The sequence below is a fragment of the Sciurus carolinensis genome, chromosome 16, assembly GCF_902686445.1.
Source record: "Sciurus carolinensis chromosome 16, mSciCar1.2, whole genome shotgun sequence".
In the NCBI taxonomy this organism is placed as follows: Eukaryota; Metazoa; Chordata; class Mammalia; order Rodentia; family Sciuridae; genus Sciurus; species Sciurus carolinensis.
The window spans coordinates 43,647,919-43,663,833 of NC_062228.1; the positions used below are offsets into that span (position 1 = coordinate 43,647,919).

The following is a 15,915-nucleotide window of genomic DNA, read 5'->3' on the forward strand; positions in this document are numbered from 1 at the left end:
TGGCATGTGCTGCCCCTTCTATCCACATGTCCTGATAGTCCTTCCTATATACTATAAGTTTTTTCTGGACTACTTTGGAGTAGTAATCTTTATGAAAATGTTTTTAAGTAATTGGGAATAAAATTTAAGCCTAAATTTCAACCTGGTTACTTCAGGTGGCCTATCTGAAGTTGCAATCTGCTAAAGAGATATTTTTCACACACTGCTAAGTTCTTCTATAGAGAGTAGTGACAGCTCTGTCCCAACTTGTGCCTCTGTTCACCTGCTGGCACATTTCGTTTAGTAGTAACTGTATACTATATCCTGATTTCAAAAATCTTAAAATGTGCCCAAATGGTTCTTAGATCCAAGGAATTATGAGGGCCATGACTGCTTTGTCAGTCCCTGTGTCCCTGGGCCAGAATACACAGTGCACTAGCTCTAATCAGGTCCACCTCCTCTGTCCCCAAAGGTCTCCATGTCTTCTTGCCTCTGTGTCAGTGAGGAGCTCATCTTCTGCGGCTGCACAGATGGGATAGTTCGCATCTTCCAAGCCCACAGCCTGCACTATCTCACCAACCTGCCCAAGCCACACTACCTTGGGGTAGACGTGGCACAGGGCCTGGAGCCCAGGTACTGTCCAGCAGGGGGAGATGGAGGGGCCCACACAGAGCCTGTTGCAGGCATCCATCGGCACTTCCATATCTGTCTGGCCCAGACGTCCATCCTCCAAATACTGGTTATTACTCTTAGTCCTGGGCATTACTAGGGTGAATAGAGCAAAAATGTTCTGCCTCTGGAGACAGGCTCCAAGAAGAGAAGAGAAGCTAGGTTGGGGAAGAAACAAAGGAGTAAACAAAAGAACTTCAGGTAGTGGGTAAGTGCTATGAAAAAGGAAAACCAAGGGCAGGCAGGGATATAGAGGAATATGTTCCTCCATGTTGCTAATATTTATTAAATATTTAATAAATAACATTTATTAAGTGGCATCCCTAGGCTGGAAGCAACAAAATCTCTGCCACCGTGAAGCTACAGTATAGGGAGGGAGCTCCATGATAAACAAGTACTCAGAAAAGACAGTGTCACATAATCACAGTGCTCTGGTGAAAGAAGGCAGGAACTTGGGAAGGAGGGTGCCCTGGAGGGGCAGAGCTATGTCAGTTGGGTATCCGGCAAGGAGGAGCCAGCCATGTGGAGAACTGGGTCACAATAGCAAGTGAAAGACTAAAGGGGACAACACACTGGGCATGGCTTGGTGTGGGAACAGGGAGGGGCCGTGTGACTGGAGCCTAGTGTGCTGGGCAGGCTGGTAAGAGATGAGGTTGAGCGCTGGGAGAGGCCGGCGGAGGAGTCTGTTCTGAGGCCCAGGGGCAGCTACTAAGGTTACATGACCAGGCCTTACATGTTAGATTCCTTGGCTGCCATATCGAGAGCAGAGGGAAAGAGCGTGCTGTGGTTTATCCCCTTTGTCAGAAGTCTCATCTATGGGGTGTGGATGGGGGGTGCCTAACCAGGGAGTGCTGGGTACCTGGGGCCACCTCTTTGTGGATTTCTGGACCCTAGCTCTTGGGTTCCTTTTCCAAGAGAGAGCCTGGAAGGCCTGACTGGGTGTCATAAAGGAAAGAAGGGGTGGGGAGCAGCCCACGGCCCATGGCATATTGCAGTAGCCAGGCTGCCCAGCTCTGCCACCTTCTGTTGTGTTCTCTGTGGCCTTAGGCAGGTCAGTGCACCTCCCTGTGCTTGTTTCTTCATCTGTAAAACATCAAACCCACCTCTCATAGTGGTTGTGAGAATTCAGGGCACCTAAACTTTTCAGCCTAGCACACTGTAAGTGCTCAATAAACTATATCCTTTGTATGATGCCCCAGACCAAGGGACATCTCCCCAGCCCCCTCACAGAGGTATTTGATGATGTGTTGGTGAGGCCTAGGAGAGAAGAAAGTGGGTCTGAGGTGCATGCTCATTTTCCTTCCATGCTCCAAAGAAAATAGAATGGGAGTTTGGGTGCAGTGGAATGGATAAAGGGCAAGGAATCAAAAATTCAAAATGCTCTTCAAGGCCCGTTACAGTTTGCAACCTCTATGAGAAGCCAAAGGGAAGCAAAGGAAGAAGGAGGAGGGAGACATAAAGTAGAGTAGGAGAGAAACAAGGCCAAAATACTTGAGCTGCCAGTTAGGCAGCTCTTGTGTTCCAGAGATGACTGTCACTACTCAACAGTGACATTAATGATAATTAATGGTCCATGTGGCCTTGTTAGCTTCCTCTTCTGCAGGAAGGTAGAAGCGGTCTACCCAGATACAGTGGCACTGACCTTCGACCCCGTCCACCAGTGGCTATCGTGTGTGTATAGAGACCATAGCATCTACGTCTGGGATATCAAGGACATCAATAAAGTGGTCAAGATGTGGTCAGAGCTCTTCCACAGCTCCTATGTCTGGAACGTGGAGGTGAGCCCACTCTTCCTTTCCACCCCTACTCAACTCTCATTTGGGAACTCAAGTAGTGGAAACTTCCATAGAGTTTAGGGAACCCATTCAACCATTTCTTCAAAAAATAGTCAGTGGGCTGGGGTTGTGGCACTTGCCTAGCATGTGTGGGGCACTGGGTTTGATTCTCAGTACCACATAAAAATAAATAAATAAAATAAAAGTACATCAACAACTAAAAAATATTTTTAAAAAAAGATAGTCATTGGCCCTCATGCCAAACCCTCTTTTTTTTTTTTTTTTTCTTCCCCAGTACTGGGATTTCACCCAGAGGTACTTTACCACTGAGCCACAACCCCAGCCCTTTTTATTTTTTTATTTTGAGACAAGGTCTCAAAATAGGTTGCTGGTCTCGAACTTGGCGATCCTCTTGCCTCAGCCTCCAGAGTCACTGAGATTATAGGCGTGTGCCACCACACCTGGCAAAAATTATTTTCATAGATCAGTTCAGGATTATAAGAAACAACTTTGTCACCAGGTGTGGTGGTGCATGTCTGTAATCCCAGTGACTTGGGAGGCTGAGGCAGGAGGATTGCAAGTTCAAAGCCAGCCTTAGAAATTTAGTGAGGCCCTAAGCATCTTAGTGGGGATGTTGCTCAGTGATTAAGCACCCCTGGGTTCAATTCCCTGTACCAAAAACAATAAATAAAAAGAAATTTTTAAAACATAAAAAGGACTACGGATGTGGCTCAGTGGTTCAGGACCACTGAATTCAATCCCTGGTACAAAAACAGAAAAAATAGAAAACTTTGTCCTTTTGAATAGGCATTATTTAGCCCTTGTGAGTCTGATGTTTTTGTAAACAGTACCTTTTCACATGGCGAGAATGTTTTTAAATAACTTTTAATAACTAATAACTTAAAATTTATATTTGAGATACATATGAAGTTTTTTAAAATTTGGGGAAAAATGGTACAGATAAACAAAAGTCTGTGTTGATCATCAGCCCACCCCCCCAAATCCTACTCCCTCTCACCTTTACCCACTGTTACCGGTTTCTTTTGTCTTCCTTCAGTTTATTTTCTTTGCATCTATCTGGTTTTTACATGTATATAAATATATATGTGTGTGTTCTTTGTTTTTTTTTTAACTTGGTTGCTCTTTTTTGTTGTTTTTTTAGTGCAATACAGTTATACATAATAGTGGGGTTCATTTTGACCCTCCCATAAATGTCATAAATGCATATAACATAGTTTTCCCCCTGACCCCTTTCCTCTACTCTTTTGGTCTTCCTTCTATTTATTTATTTACTTTTTAATTGATGCATTATAGTTATATATAAAATTGGAATGCATTGTGGTATATTCATACATGCACCTAGTATAATTTGGTCCATTTCATTCCTCAATAGTTTTCTCTGTCTTGCAATTCACTTAATTTTCTTTCACCTGTGTCTTGTCTTTGGTATTTTAATACCTTTACTTTTTGAGCTAAGGGCGCAGCTCAGTGGTAGGCCCTGCATTTGAGCCCCAGCACCAAAAAAGAAAAATGAATGTTTTATTTTTCATTTCTAGTAGTTTTATTTTGTTCCTTTTTAGCCATGCTTCATTAATTTTATAATTTCTGGTTGGCTTCTCACATTGTTTTGATAGGGGATCTTGCTAAATTGCCTGATCTGGCCTTGAACTTGTGATCCTCCTGCATTAGCCTCCTGGGATTATAGATGTGCACCACTGTCTGTGCCTGGCTTGGCTACTCATACTTTTAATCATGTCTTATTTGTTCTCTCTTTCTTTCTTTGGTACTAGGAATTGAACCCAGGGCTTTGTGCATACTAGGCAAGTGCTCTACCACTGAGCTATACCCCTAGCCCTTATTTATTTATTTCAGCTTATTGAACATAGTAATTTTATATTCTGTCTAATAATTCCCAGTATTGGACATCTTTACTAAACTCTGATGTTTCCGCTGCTTCTTGCTCACAAGACCTTGTTTCTTTTTGTGCTTAGTGATTTTTGACTGAGCTGCCCATTTCCCTTGGAAATTCATTTATAAGAATTGGAGGGTTTGAATGGAGTTTTGTTGTTGTTGTTGTTGTTTTGTTTTGGTACTGGGGATTGAACTCAGGGGTGCCTTACAATGAGCCATATCCCCAGACCTGGTTATTTTTTATTTTGAGACATGGTCTCTCTAAGTTGTTGAGGCTAGCCTCGAACTTTTGCTCCTCCTGCCTCAGCCTTCTGAGTCACTGGGATTACAGGTGTGTCACTGGAATTATAGGTATGTACCACTGTACCCAGCTTATAGGGATATTTTAAGACTTGGGCTGAAGGTGGTACATGAATGATACATGGGAGCATTTTTTCTTAGTTGTTTTTATCATAGAAGGCATTGCACTCTGCCTGTTTGTCTTCAGCTTTTTTTTTTTTTTTCCCACCAAAATGTAACAGTGTATCATCATGCTATCATCAAGGTGACCATCATGAATCTTTGCCTTATTCTCTGGGAACTCTAGGTGTATCCTGAGTTTGAAGATCAGAGAGCTTGTTTGCCATCGGGATCTTTTCTGACTTGTTCCTCAGACAACACCATCCGTTTCTGGAACACGGATGGCAACCCTGACTCTCACTGGCAGAAAAACATCTTCAGCAGTGTGAGTAGCTCCACTGTGATCTATCTCTTGGAGAAATGAAGACCTACTTTAAGCCAGGTACAGGGGCTGGAGGGAGTCTTTTGGAAGGAACCTAGGTGTTAGGTTTTACTAGGGGCAAGAACCAAGAACAAAGGCAGGTCAGTCTCCATGTCCCTTCCTCATGTTTCTCTCTCTCTTCCTTTCTGTGGTGGCGTGGTCTATCCTATCTGATTTTCTCTACTCCACCCCAGCTCCTGCTTGCCAGGTCTTTGTGGACACAGCCAATCCAGGCAACCTGACACCCTCAACAGAAATGAAATTACTCCCTGAATCTTGAGTCAATACTCCCTGGGAGAGCACCTGATGGACCAAGACAAGCAGGGACTTTCCCTCTCTAATTGAGTACGACACTGGGAAGGTTCAAGCTGGGGCACAGGAGAGCCTTGGCAGAGACTGGGGAAAATTCATTTGCTGAAGAAATTTTGGTTACATTTGCCAGGTCAGGGAGGGAGCTTTTCTGAGGAACTCGTATCTAAATATGCATTCATTTATTATGCAGATACTTATTAAGGTGTACCAGGGACTTGACTGCATGCTGGAGATACAGTAGTGACTAAGATAGACCCTTTTCTTGCCTTTGTGGCACCTACATTTCTAGTTAGGAGAGGCAGGTGGTGAACTGATGATAGCTCTACAAATCAAGTATAATCACAAATATGATAAGCGCCAGGAAAGAAAACTGTAGGGTGGGGTTGGAATTGTGGCTCAGTGGTAGTGTGCTTGCCTCACATTGTGTGAGGCACTGGGTTCGATCCTTAGCACTACATATAAATAAATGAATAAAATAAAGGTCTATCAACATCTAAAAATATATATATTAAAAAAATATATTTTTTAAAAAACTGTAGGGTGCTCGTAGGGTATATAGCAGTATCATGAGATCTTTCTCATCTGGGCTGTCAAGAGCAACTTCTGAAAGGGACAGTTGAACTGTAATATAGAAGATTGAGAGGAGCAAAAAGAGGAAAGAGTTCCACACCTCAGGGATAACCTGTGTAAAAGCCCCAAGGTGGGAAAGAACTTAGAAATCCTGAAAGAGTTCAGTGTGATTGGAACAAAAAAAGACCTTAATGCAGGTTGCATGTAGCAGATGCTCCTTTACTACTGCCCTTACCCTCCACCCAGCACGGCCATCTTCTCTTCTGCACCTGTGATAGACACTTTACATTTGGCTACATTCAATAGAAAAACTCAAGAAAGAAAAGGTTGGTTGTCTGACTCATAAAAGGAGACTGGAAGTAGTAACTGCTGTTTTTGGTAGCTATAGGATGCCCGCAGAGACTCAAAGTCTTTCCATTTCTCTACTCTGTCATTTGAGGGAATGACTCTCAACCTCATGATCCAGTATAGCTGCTGGAGCTTCAGCCGTCATATGTGAGTTCCAGGCAAGAAAGATAGAAGAAGAAAGGCAGCAGAAGAATTCTCACTTGCTTTTTATCTCATTGCCTAGAATGTGTTCATTCACATGGCCTCATTTAGCTGCAAGAGAAACTGGAAAACAGTTATTATTCTGAGTGGTGAAGCACTCAGCTCAGAATTTCTGGTCCTAATGAAGGAGGAATTACTGGGCCCTGGGGAGGCATAGAATTTCAGAGGTGCTTCTTTGCTTCTTATAGCACTGACCTCAGCCCTCTCCTTCCATAGACCCTGCTGAAGGTGGTATATGTGGAAAATGACACCCAGCACCTGCAGGACACATCACACTTCCCAGACCGGGGCTGCGAGAATGGGACACCCATGGATGTGAAAGCTGGGGTGCGAGTCATGCAGGTCAGTCCTGACGGCCAGCACTTGGCTTCAGGCGACCGAAGTGGAAATCTGAGGCAAGTGGGCCCTGGCAGTGTCTGGTGTGCACCTCCCAGCTGCGGCTTGGGTTCTCAGGGCAGTAGGGAGGAGCCCTGACCTTGGCATCTCCAGCTGCCCATTGGAGGTGAGGGACTGTGAGTAGCAATCCAGTAACCAGCCACTCCCAGAACTTAAGCTGGGAGGGGACTTCCAGAAGGACTGAGATCAAGACAACAACCAAGACCTAAGCAGCAGGCCATGCACTTCGTCTGCACAGTGCTAGGCCAGGTGGCACCAGTGCTGAAATGTCAGTGAAAGATGCCTGCAGGGGGATGCTGGTGGCCCTGAGAGAGGAACCAAGAGGGTGGGTGGGACATTTGAGGCCTCAGCGTGTTTACCCACCTGCCGAAGTATTTTAATAGATGCTAGCAGAACATGAGCCCTGTCACAGGTTTAAGATGACAAAGGACAGCTGTGACCATCTGAGTGTTGGAATTATTGGGGAATGAAAGACAGGGGATCTGGAGGCATGTGTCGCATAAATAGGCAGCTACCATGCAGCACCTCAAGACCAGGCTACAAGTTGTCCTGTCTTCTTACCAACAAGAGTGGAAAGTGCAAATATTTTCTGTTCAATTCTGTGATTTTTAAATACGGTAACTGTTGTGATATCACAAACTTCATGAGGAGAGAATATGGTTCTGCTATGAATGGCAGAGCAGTAACAAGAGCAAACACAGGGCTAGCATTGTTTCCCTAGCACTGTGTGTATCAGTTGCCCTAATCCTCTCACTGACTCCCCTGTATAAGTGCTATTTTAGCTGTCTTCAGATGAGTTAAATCAGTGAGGCCATGCGGCTAGGCTAAAATCACACAGGTAGACAGTGGAAGAGCTGGAATGACCTGTTGACTGATTTCATTTGGAGAAAATGAAGAAAGTCTTGATTTAAGGAGTCTGGACATTGCAATGCACACCTATAATCCCGGCAACTTGGGAGGCTGAGGCAAGAGGATCACAAGTTCGAGGCCAGTCTTAGCAACTTAGTGAGGCCCTAAACAACTTAGTAAGACTCTGTCTTAAAGTAAAAGATTTTGAAAAGGGTTGGGGATGTGGCTCAGTGGTAGAGCTCTTGCGCAGCATGCACAATTCATGGGTCAATCCCCAGTACAATTAAGGAAAAAAAAAAGTCTTGATTATATCCCCAGGTCCCATCAGGAATCACCTCTGATGTGGTCCTGCACAAATACCTGTTCCCCCAGAGCACTGTCTTTGATCCCTGAGGGTATGTTTTGGCCCATGAATCACAAGGGACTGGTGCCTGCTGAAGTCTCCCTGGCTCAATGCTGATCCCTTTAAAATGGCAGGATTCTTGATGAGATTATGTTGGGCATCTCTAGACTAGTTGGCATGATAGGGTACATGATAGGGTACCCCAACATTGGCTACTTGGCCGTTCTGACCTTTTCTTTTTTTTTTTTTTTTTTTTGCGGTGCTGGGAATTGAACCCAGGGCCTTGTGCTTGCGAGGCAGGCATTCTACCAACTGAGCTATATCCCCAGCCCTGTTCTGACCTTTTCTAGCAGTGCAGAGCACCTGGGGCTAGTTGTAGGGGCTCCAGGCAGGGTACAGTGGGCAGTGTATGTCTTTCAGGATCCACGAGCTGCACTTCATGGATGAGCTGGTCAAAGTAGAAGCCCACGATGCCGAGGTGCTGTGCCTGGAGTACTCCAAGCCTGAGACAGGTGAGCTCACAGCAGGTAGTGGGAGAAAGAGGGGCAACTCCCTAACACAGCCACAGGAATGGGTAAGTGATATCTCTCCTGTGTTTAGTAAGGGCCTATTGTTGGAGCCTGGGACCAGGGTGGCTGGGTTTCCACAAAACAAGACACATACAGGCAGGGCTCAGCTCATCTTGCTCCTATTGTCCCAATGCCCCCGACAATGCCCAAGCTGAAGGGATGAGTAAGTGAGCGTCTGAATGAACTCATCCTCTAATGGAAAAGATAGCGTGATTATTGGGCATTATTTTGAAAAAGCTTTAAGCTACAGAAAAAATTGCAAGAACATTATAATGAACACGTACATACCCTTCACCCAGATTTATGTATTTTTCTTTTAAATTCAGTTTAACCCTGTAACTGTTCATATAACTTCCTTTGCTTACCCTTTCTCCATTTCTCTCTTGTGTGTATGTACATGTGTTTACAGATACATTTATGCATAAAATAATATATATTGTTATTCTTTTTTATAGACCTTTATTTTATTTATTATCTTTATGTGGTGCTGAGGATTGAACCCAGTGCCTCAGAGGTGCTAGGCAAGTGCTCCACCACGGAGCCACAGCCGCAGCCTGTCATCCTCTTTTGCTGGACTATTTGAGAGTAAGTTGTAGGCATGATGCTTCCACACCCTCAGATGCTTCTGGGAGCATTTCCTAGGAAGGAGAGCATCCATATACATGGTGCAGTGCACTTACCAAATCTGCAATTTCACTGATACTGTGTTGTCATTATCCTGTGGTTCTTATTCACATTTTGCCAGTTGTTCCAATATTGTCCTTTATAGTGCCTTTGTTTTTCTATTCCAGGTTCACATTTTAATTGTCTTCCCTTTTTTATTGCCTTTATTCTGGAACATTTTTTTCAGTCTTAATTTGTCTTTTTTTTTTTTGGTAATGGGGTTTGAACCCAGGGGCATTCCACTGAGCTGCATCCCCAACCCTCTTTATATTTTATTTAGAGTCAGGGTCTTAGTAAGTTGCCTAGAGCCTTGCTAAATTGCTCACTGTCTTTGAACTCATGATTCCCCTACCTCAGCCTCCCGAGCTGCTGGGATTTCAGGTGTGCACCACCACACCCAGCTTAATTTGTCTTTTTGACCTCAGCTTTCTATAGAGTACAGGCCTATCATTTTGTAGAATTTTCCTACCAATTTAGTTTGACTGTTTTCCCTATGACATGATTCAGATGATACATTTTTGGCAGGAATTCAGCATAGGTAGAGTTATGTCCTAATATATTATGTGATAATCTTTCCCACCATCTTCTTTCATTCTTCCATACCCCATACTCTCTGCCCACCAATTTTTCTTTACATCTGTCTTAACTCTTTACACCTTTCCTGAGCTCCCTGCCTCCTCAGGTTATATTTGAATTTTTCCCAGTAGTTCCCAATATTGTCCTTTATAGCAGCACCTTTGTTAGGCCTGAGCTACACCATGTGACTGGGTCGGCACTATCTGAGGGGGCCCAGTAGGGAGGGCAGAAGGAGTATGACAGCAGGCAGTCAGTAGGGCTCTAATGAGACCTGGGGGGCCAGAGTCCAAAGTGCATCAGGGCCAGCAGTAGTTTCTGATGAGGCCAAAAGGATGCCAGGTCTTCACATGGATGCCAAGGAGTTGGACTTAAGGCTGGGATATAGCTCAGTTGGAAGGGCCCTGGGTTCAAATCCCCAGCACCGAAAAAAAAAAAAAAAAAAGAGTTGGACTTGGTAGGAAGGGGTGCTAGGCTCTGTCAGAATGGCTGCTGTGGACATGTGTTGGGGAGCATTCATGGTGCATCAAGATTTGTACTCCCTGAACTGATAGTAAGAGTGTGGGTGACTACCCAGTGCTGTGGGCATGGCCCTTTCTGTCTTTGACTCCAACTCTGGGACCATAGACTCCTTCTCCAAGGACTGGACAACCCAGTCATGCTGCCGTTCTGGAAGGCCAAGGCATCCAGGCAGCCTTAGGGAACCCAGGTTCATCTTCCACTCACAGGGCTGACCTTGCTGGCCTCTGCCAGTCGGGACCGGCTGATCCATGTGCTGAATGTGGAGAAGAACTACAACCTGGAGCAGACCCTGGACGACCATTCTTCCTCCATCACAGCCATTAAGTTTACTGGTGAGCCCCTTCCTTCCTGCTTCCTGTGCCTGATTAGATAGGTCCCTGTGCAAATAACTCCCTCTAGCTTAAACAGAAAAGGGGAGACAAGCTTTTTGGTTAGGCACAGCAGAATCCAAATACTAAATTTTTTAGGTTTTTGTTTGTTTATGAAAATTAATGCCCACAGATTATATTTACCAAGTGAATAGGTACAGGTATGGTCCAGGTATGGAGTCCCAGCTACTCTGAAAACTAAGACAGGAGGGCTTTTTTGTTTTGAGTATTAGGGATTAAATCCAGGTATGCTTTACCAATGAGCCACATCCTTTTTATTTTTTATTTTGAGACTGAGTCTCACTGAGTTGCTGAGGGTCTTGCTGAGTTGCTGAGGGTCTTGCTAAGTTGCTGAGGCTGGCCTTGAACTTTTGATCCTCCTGTCTCAGCCTCTCAAGTCACTGGAATTATAGGCATACAACACCATACCTGGCTTCCTGAAGGATCTTTTGAACCCAGGAGTTTAAGACCTTCCTGGACAACACAACAACAACAGGGTCTTTTGAGACCCTGTCTCAAAAGAAAGAATAGAATATTTTCTTTGTTGGACTCTTTAAAAAACCTTAAATTATGTTGTCACTTTGGTTTTATGTCCCAATAGATATGAAATAAAAAGCAGTTCCCTCTTCCTTATATAGACCCTCAAACTAGAATAAAAAGGGAACTTTTCAAAACCTAAGATTTAATATGCTCTTTACAGCCCCTGTATGCCTAAGTGAAACTGGTCTGCAACTTGTGTCCCAGAGTTATAGAAAAGCCCCCCGACACCACCATATATGGAATATTGTGTTCATATGACCTGACCTTTGTTTTCCTGTGTCATATGCTTTTTACTTCTGAGTCATGCTGAACATTTTTTTTTTTTTGCGGTGCTGGGGATTGAACCCAGGGCCTTGTGCTTGCAAGGCAAGCACTCTACCAACTGAGCTACATCCCCATCCCCATGCTGAACATTTTAAGGTCTTGTTCAGTCATCTCTCTTTTTCACCTTCAGGTCTGTCTTATCTCTCTGCTTATGTCTTTTGTGGGCAAGATCTTGATTGCTATTGTACCATGGGAAGAGATTTCGCCTTTTCCTCTCAACTTTGGCAGAATTTGTGGGTTGACTTTCCTTATCCTGATTTGAGGCAACTGCCCTTCCCAGAAGCAATTATTGGTATCAGGAATTGTTCTCTTGGGCCAGGTCTGTCTCCTGTGTCCCCTGTCCCCACCTGTTTCTACCCTCTGTTCCCAGGGGATCAGCATTAGAAGAATGGAAATCAGGGTGGGAATCAATGAGAGGGCAGAACCAGCACTGATAACCTCGGCAGAAAAATAGACAATATTAAGGACTGTAAAAGCGAGTTCTGTGCTCAGCAGTGATTTTTGCGTTCTAGGAACTGGGTAGACATGGACTCCTCCCAGCATTTATCCTCTTTCCCCATTTTATAGACATAACCATGTAGCCAGACAGTACAGAGCCTAGGAGCTTGCCTAAGACTGTCCTCCAAAGCCCACACTCAACCAGGAAATCAAAGGGATTCCCACAAGACTGGAGAGATTCAGTATAGAGATTCCTGGCCCTAAAATATTCCCAGGACACAGGAGACAGGCCCTGTGGGGTTTAATTGATCAAAACCAAAGAACATATTAAAACTATATTCAAGGGTACTGAAGGTGTAATCAGTGATGAAATGCTTGTCTAGCATGTAGTAAGGCCCTGGGTTCCATCCCCAGCACTGCAGAAATAAAAGAAGAAAAAAAACCATGAAAATCTATATCCAAGAAGAATCTATTCATGGAGAGAATACATTAACTGACTCTACTTTCCTGACTATTAAGATTATTCACATATAATCTCGTGAATGAGAATTTATTGATGTCCTTCGGTCTTCCCCACTTCCTGTCCTGCCTCTCTAGCTAAGGAGGTAGAGAAACTGGGCACATAAGTTAAAAGTGTTTGATAGATTTTGACGAAGATTTAACAAAAGCCTTTGGTCAGCTTAAAGTTCTTAGATATCTTTAGAAAACATTTAAACCACTGGGCACGGTGGCATACACCTGTAATCCTAGCAGCTTGGGAGACTGAGACAGGAGTATCACGAATTCACACCCAGCCTCAGCAAAAGCAAGGCGCTAAGCAACTCAGTGAGACCCTGTCTCTAAATAAAATAAAAAATAGGGCTGGGGATGTGGCTCAGTGTCCCATTGCCCCTGAGTTCAATTCCCTGCACCCAAAAAAAACAAAAACATTTAAACCATCCTATTAGTAGGATATAGGTAGTTAAAATAAATCAGTAAATTTAACAGCTTGACCAGCAGTGGCCTAGGCCCACCTTTAATGAATGGTCTAGATCCAGGAGAGTTACTGACTGACCAAGGGGTAGCTAGGAGTCAGGCTGTAAGGTCATTTAGTGAATGAAGGTCATGGCCCTTCACTAGATCCCCTGGCTAATCTAAAAGGATGCAGACCCTATTGGAAGCTGCCCTGCTGAAGGCTCAATCTTCTAACTGTCTTCTGTGAAATATATGTCCAAACAAGTGAACAAAATGTGTGTAGTTTACAGCATAATGCAGAGAAATCTCCATCCAAGTTCATAGTCCCTAGGTCTGAGCTGGTACAGATGCAGACATTGTTTATAGCCAGAGACTGTTCTGATCTCTTGTGGTCTGCATATTACTAAATGCTTGGAATTAGCACCCACGGGTTAAGAAGTGGAATGTTACCAGGACCTTGAAGGCCCTCTCTGGGTCCCTCCCAGGTTACACTCCCTCCCCAACACAGGTTTCACTCCCTTCTGTGTCCAGTGACTCCTGCTTGAGTTTTATCCAACCCTTGTATGTTAGGCCTGGACTCTTGAATGTCCTGTCACGGAGGAGCCGCTTTTTTTTTCAATACTGGGAATCGAACCCATGACTTCACATGTACCAGGCAAGCACTCTGATGATGGCCACATCCCCAGCCCCACAGCATCTCTTGTACCAAGACTCCAAATGGTTTTTATTTGTTCTGTCTTCTCAGCCTCACCACAGTTCGTTTTCTTTAAAGACATGAAAATAATAAAAGCAGAACCTTTATCAGGCTTACCACATGGCAGCCCTGTTACAAAGGCTTCACACAGCTCTGCAGGAGAGGAGCTATTATTTGGCCCATTGAACAGATAGGAAGGCAAGGGTCTAAGGGGAAGCCCAGGTTCCAAGCACAGCATGAACAGCACCAGAGAATGCCTGTGTTCAGTCCTGGCCCTGCCCTGGTTCTCTGTGCAACTTGGAACAAGGACTTTGTGTCTCTGAGCCCCATTCTGTGTATAGTGGAATGGCTGGTGAGTGTTCTTTCAGGAAGATCAAGCACATGTATGGGACCTAACCCAAAGTTAATGTGCGTGTTCCGATTGATTTTTTTTTTCTTCCTAAGGTGCCAGGAATTGAACCCAAGGCCTCAGATATGCTAGGCAGATGCTCTACCACTGAACTACATCTTCAGCCCTTTTTTGTTTTATTTTGAGATAGGACTCACTGCATTTCCCAGGCTAGCCTTGAACTTGCAATCCTCAGCCTCAGCCTCCCAAATAACTGGGATGACAAGCGTGCACTGCTGCACACTGCTCCTGATTCTTGATGGTGCGAGCCTCCCGGCCGTCTCCACTTATCCATCATGCATTCTCACCAACATTCTGCTGCTCCAGTCACCCATCAAAACCGCACATTGGAAGCTGGGCTTGGTGATGAGCGCCTATAATCCCAGCAACTTGGGAGACTCAGGTGGGAGGATCACAAGTTCAAGGCCAGCCTCAGCAACTTAGTAAGACCCTATCTCAAAAAATAGAAAAGGCTGGGAGTGTAGCTTGGTAGTAGTGCACCACTGGGTTCAGTCTCCAGTACTACAAAGAATAGGATAGATTCTGTATTGGAGATGGTGTCGCTTCTGAGTCCCTGGTCTGTTTCCCAGTATGCCCTTGCTCTACAGTGGCCTGCCTTTCCCACAGCTCCATCTATGCCCACTCATGCACCAAGTTCATGTCTTACAGAGTCTCATCCAGGCTTATCACCCACCTCATCTCCAGGGAGCTCACCTTGATCCTTGATTGCCCTTGCAGTAGAGTTGTCTCACTCGTCCCTTCTTTACCATGTGTCCCAGCCCTTGCTAACCCTACCCTTCTCCTTTCCCAGGCAACAGAGACATCCAGATGATCAGCTGTGGGGCAGACAAGAGCATCTATTTTCGCAGTGCTAAGAAGGTAGGTGGGGTGAACTCATTGGGGCGGGGAGCTTGTCAGGGGTGTCCACTGAAGGTCTTTCCTGCCCTGCCAGTCCTCAGATGGACTGCACTTTGTCCGTACCCACCACGTAGCAGAGAAGACCACCTTGTATGACATGGACATTGACATCACACAGAAGTACGTGGCTGTGGCCTGCCAGGATCGCAATGTGAGGTGAGGAGCTGCCCTGCACCCTTCGTTGGCCTGACCTGGGCTGGTTTCTGAGCAGGCCTCTGTGGGACCTCACTGGGTTCTGTCTTCGCTTTAGCTACTTGCTTTTCTTTCTCTGTTCACCGGGCCCCTGAGAAGATGGGAGGGTGAGGAACTCAGCAGATGTTTCTTAGAAACCAGGCTTTCCTAAGCTTAGTCAATAAGTCCACAGAAGACTCCCTTTAGACTCTCTTGGGAGTCAGTATGGAATGACTGAGAGATCATAAACTCACTTACCCACTTTCCTTAGCCCTTCGCTGAACTAGACAGTGCTGGGGTCTTGGCAGTGGCCCTTCTTCATAGAGTTCACAATCCACTGGGGGTACACAGTCATGTCATCAGGCAGTAACAATGCAGAATGGCCAGGACTGAGACAGAGGGAGCCCAGGGGCCCTAGGCAAACACCCAACCCCACCTTGAATCAAGCAGGCTTCCTGGAGGAAGGGAACATCAGAACTGAGCCTGGGGAGGATATATCCATCTCCTTCATGGGCTCATTCAGATTGGGGGCCAGGTTCTAAGCTTTCTGTATGGAGGGGATGGACACTAACAGCAGGTACCCCAGGTCATTGCCTCCATGACTTCAGATTGAGACAGGGTTTCAGTTCAGGCAGCAGATAGGGACAAGAGGTGGTAGAAGACTTCCGGGGGAAAGGAAG

At 45.1% G+C, this 15,915-nt stretch overlaps 1 protein-coding gene and 1 non-coding gene across 5 annotated transcripts in view; one reads left to right on the forward strand and one right to left on the reverse strand.

Annotated features, from left to right (window-relative positions):
* Wdr62 (WD repeat domain 62) overlaps positions 1–15,915 on the forward strand; it is a 39,114-nt gene that overhangs the window by 12,860 nt on the left and 10,339 nt on the right. For all 4 annotated transcript variants that reach the window (XM_047527420.1, XM_047527418.1, XM_047527417.1 and 1 more), the window contains 8 exons: positions 452–612; positions 2,237–2,426; positions 4,921–5,058; positions 6,742–6,920; positions 8,534–8,625; positions 10,647–10,772; positions 14,958–15,025; positions 15,099–15,220. In XM_047527420.1, the coding sequence (XP_047383376.1) occupies positions 452–612; positions 2,237–2,426; positions 4,921–5,058; positions 6,742–6,920; positions 8,534–8,625; positions 10,647–10,772; positions 14,958–15,025; positions 15,099–15,220 (1,076 nt within the window). The remainder of the gene's footprint in view (positions 1–451; positions 613–2,236; positions 2,427–4,920; positions 5,059–6,741; positions 6,921–8,533; positions 8,626–10,646; positions 10,773–14,957; positions 15,026–15,098; positions 15,221–15,915) is intronic.
* Positions 11,673–11,746, reverse strand: Trnaa-ugc (transfer RNA alanine (anticodon UGC)). The gene has a single exon. It is a non-coding gene; the product is annotated as a tRNA-Ala (tRNA).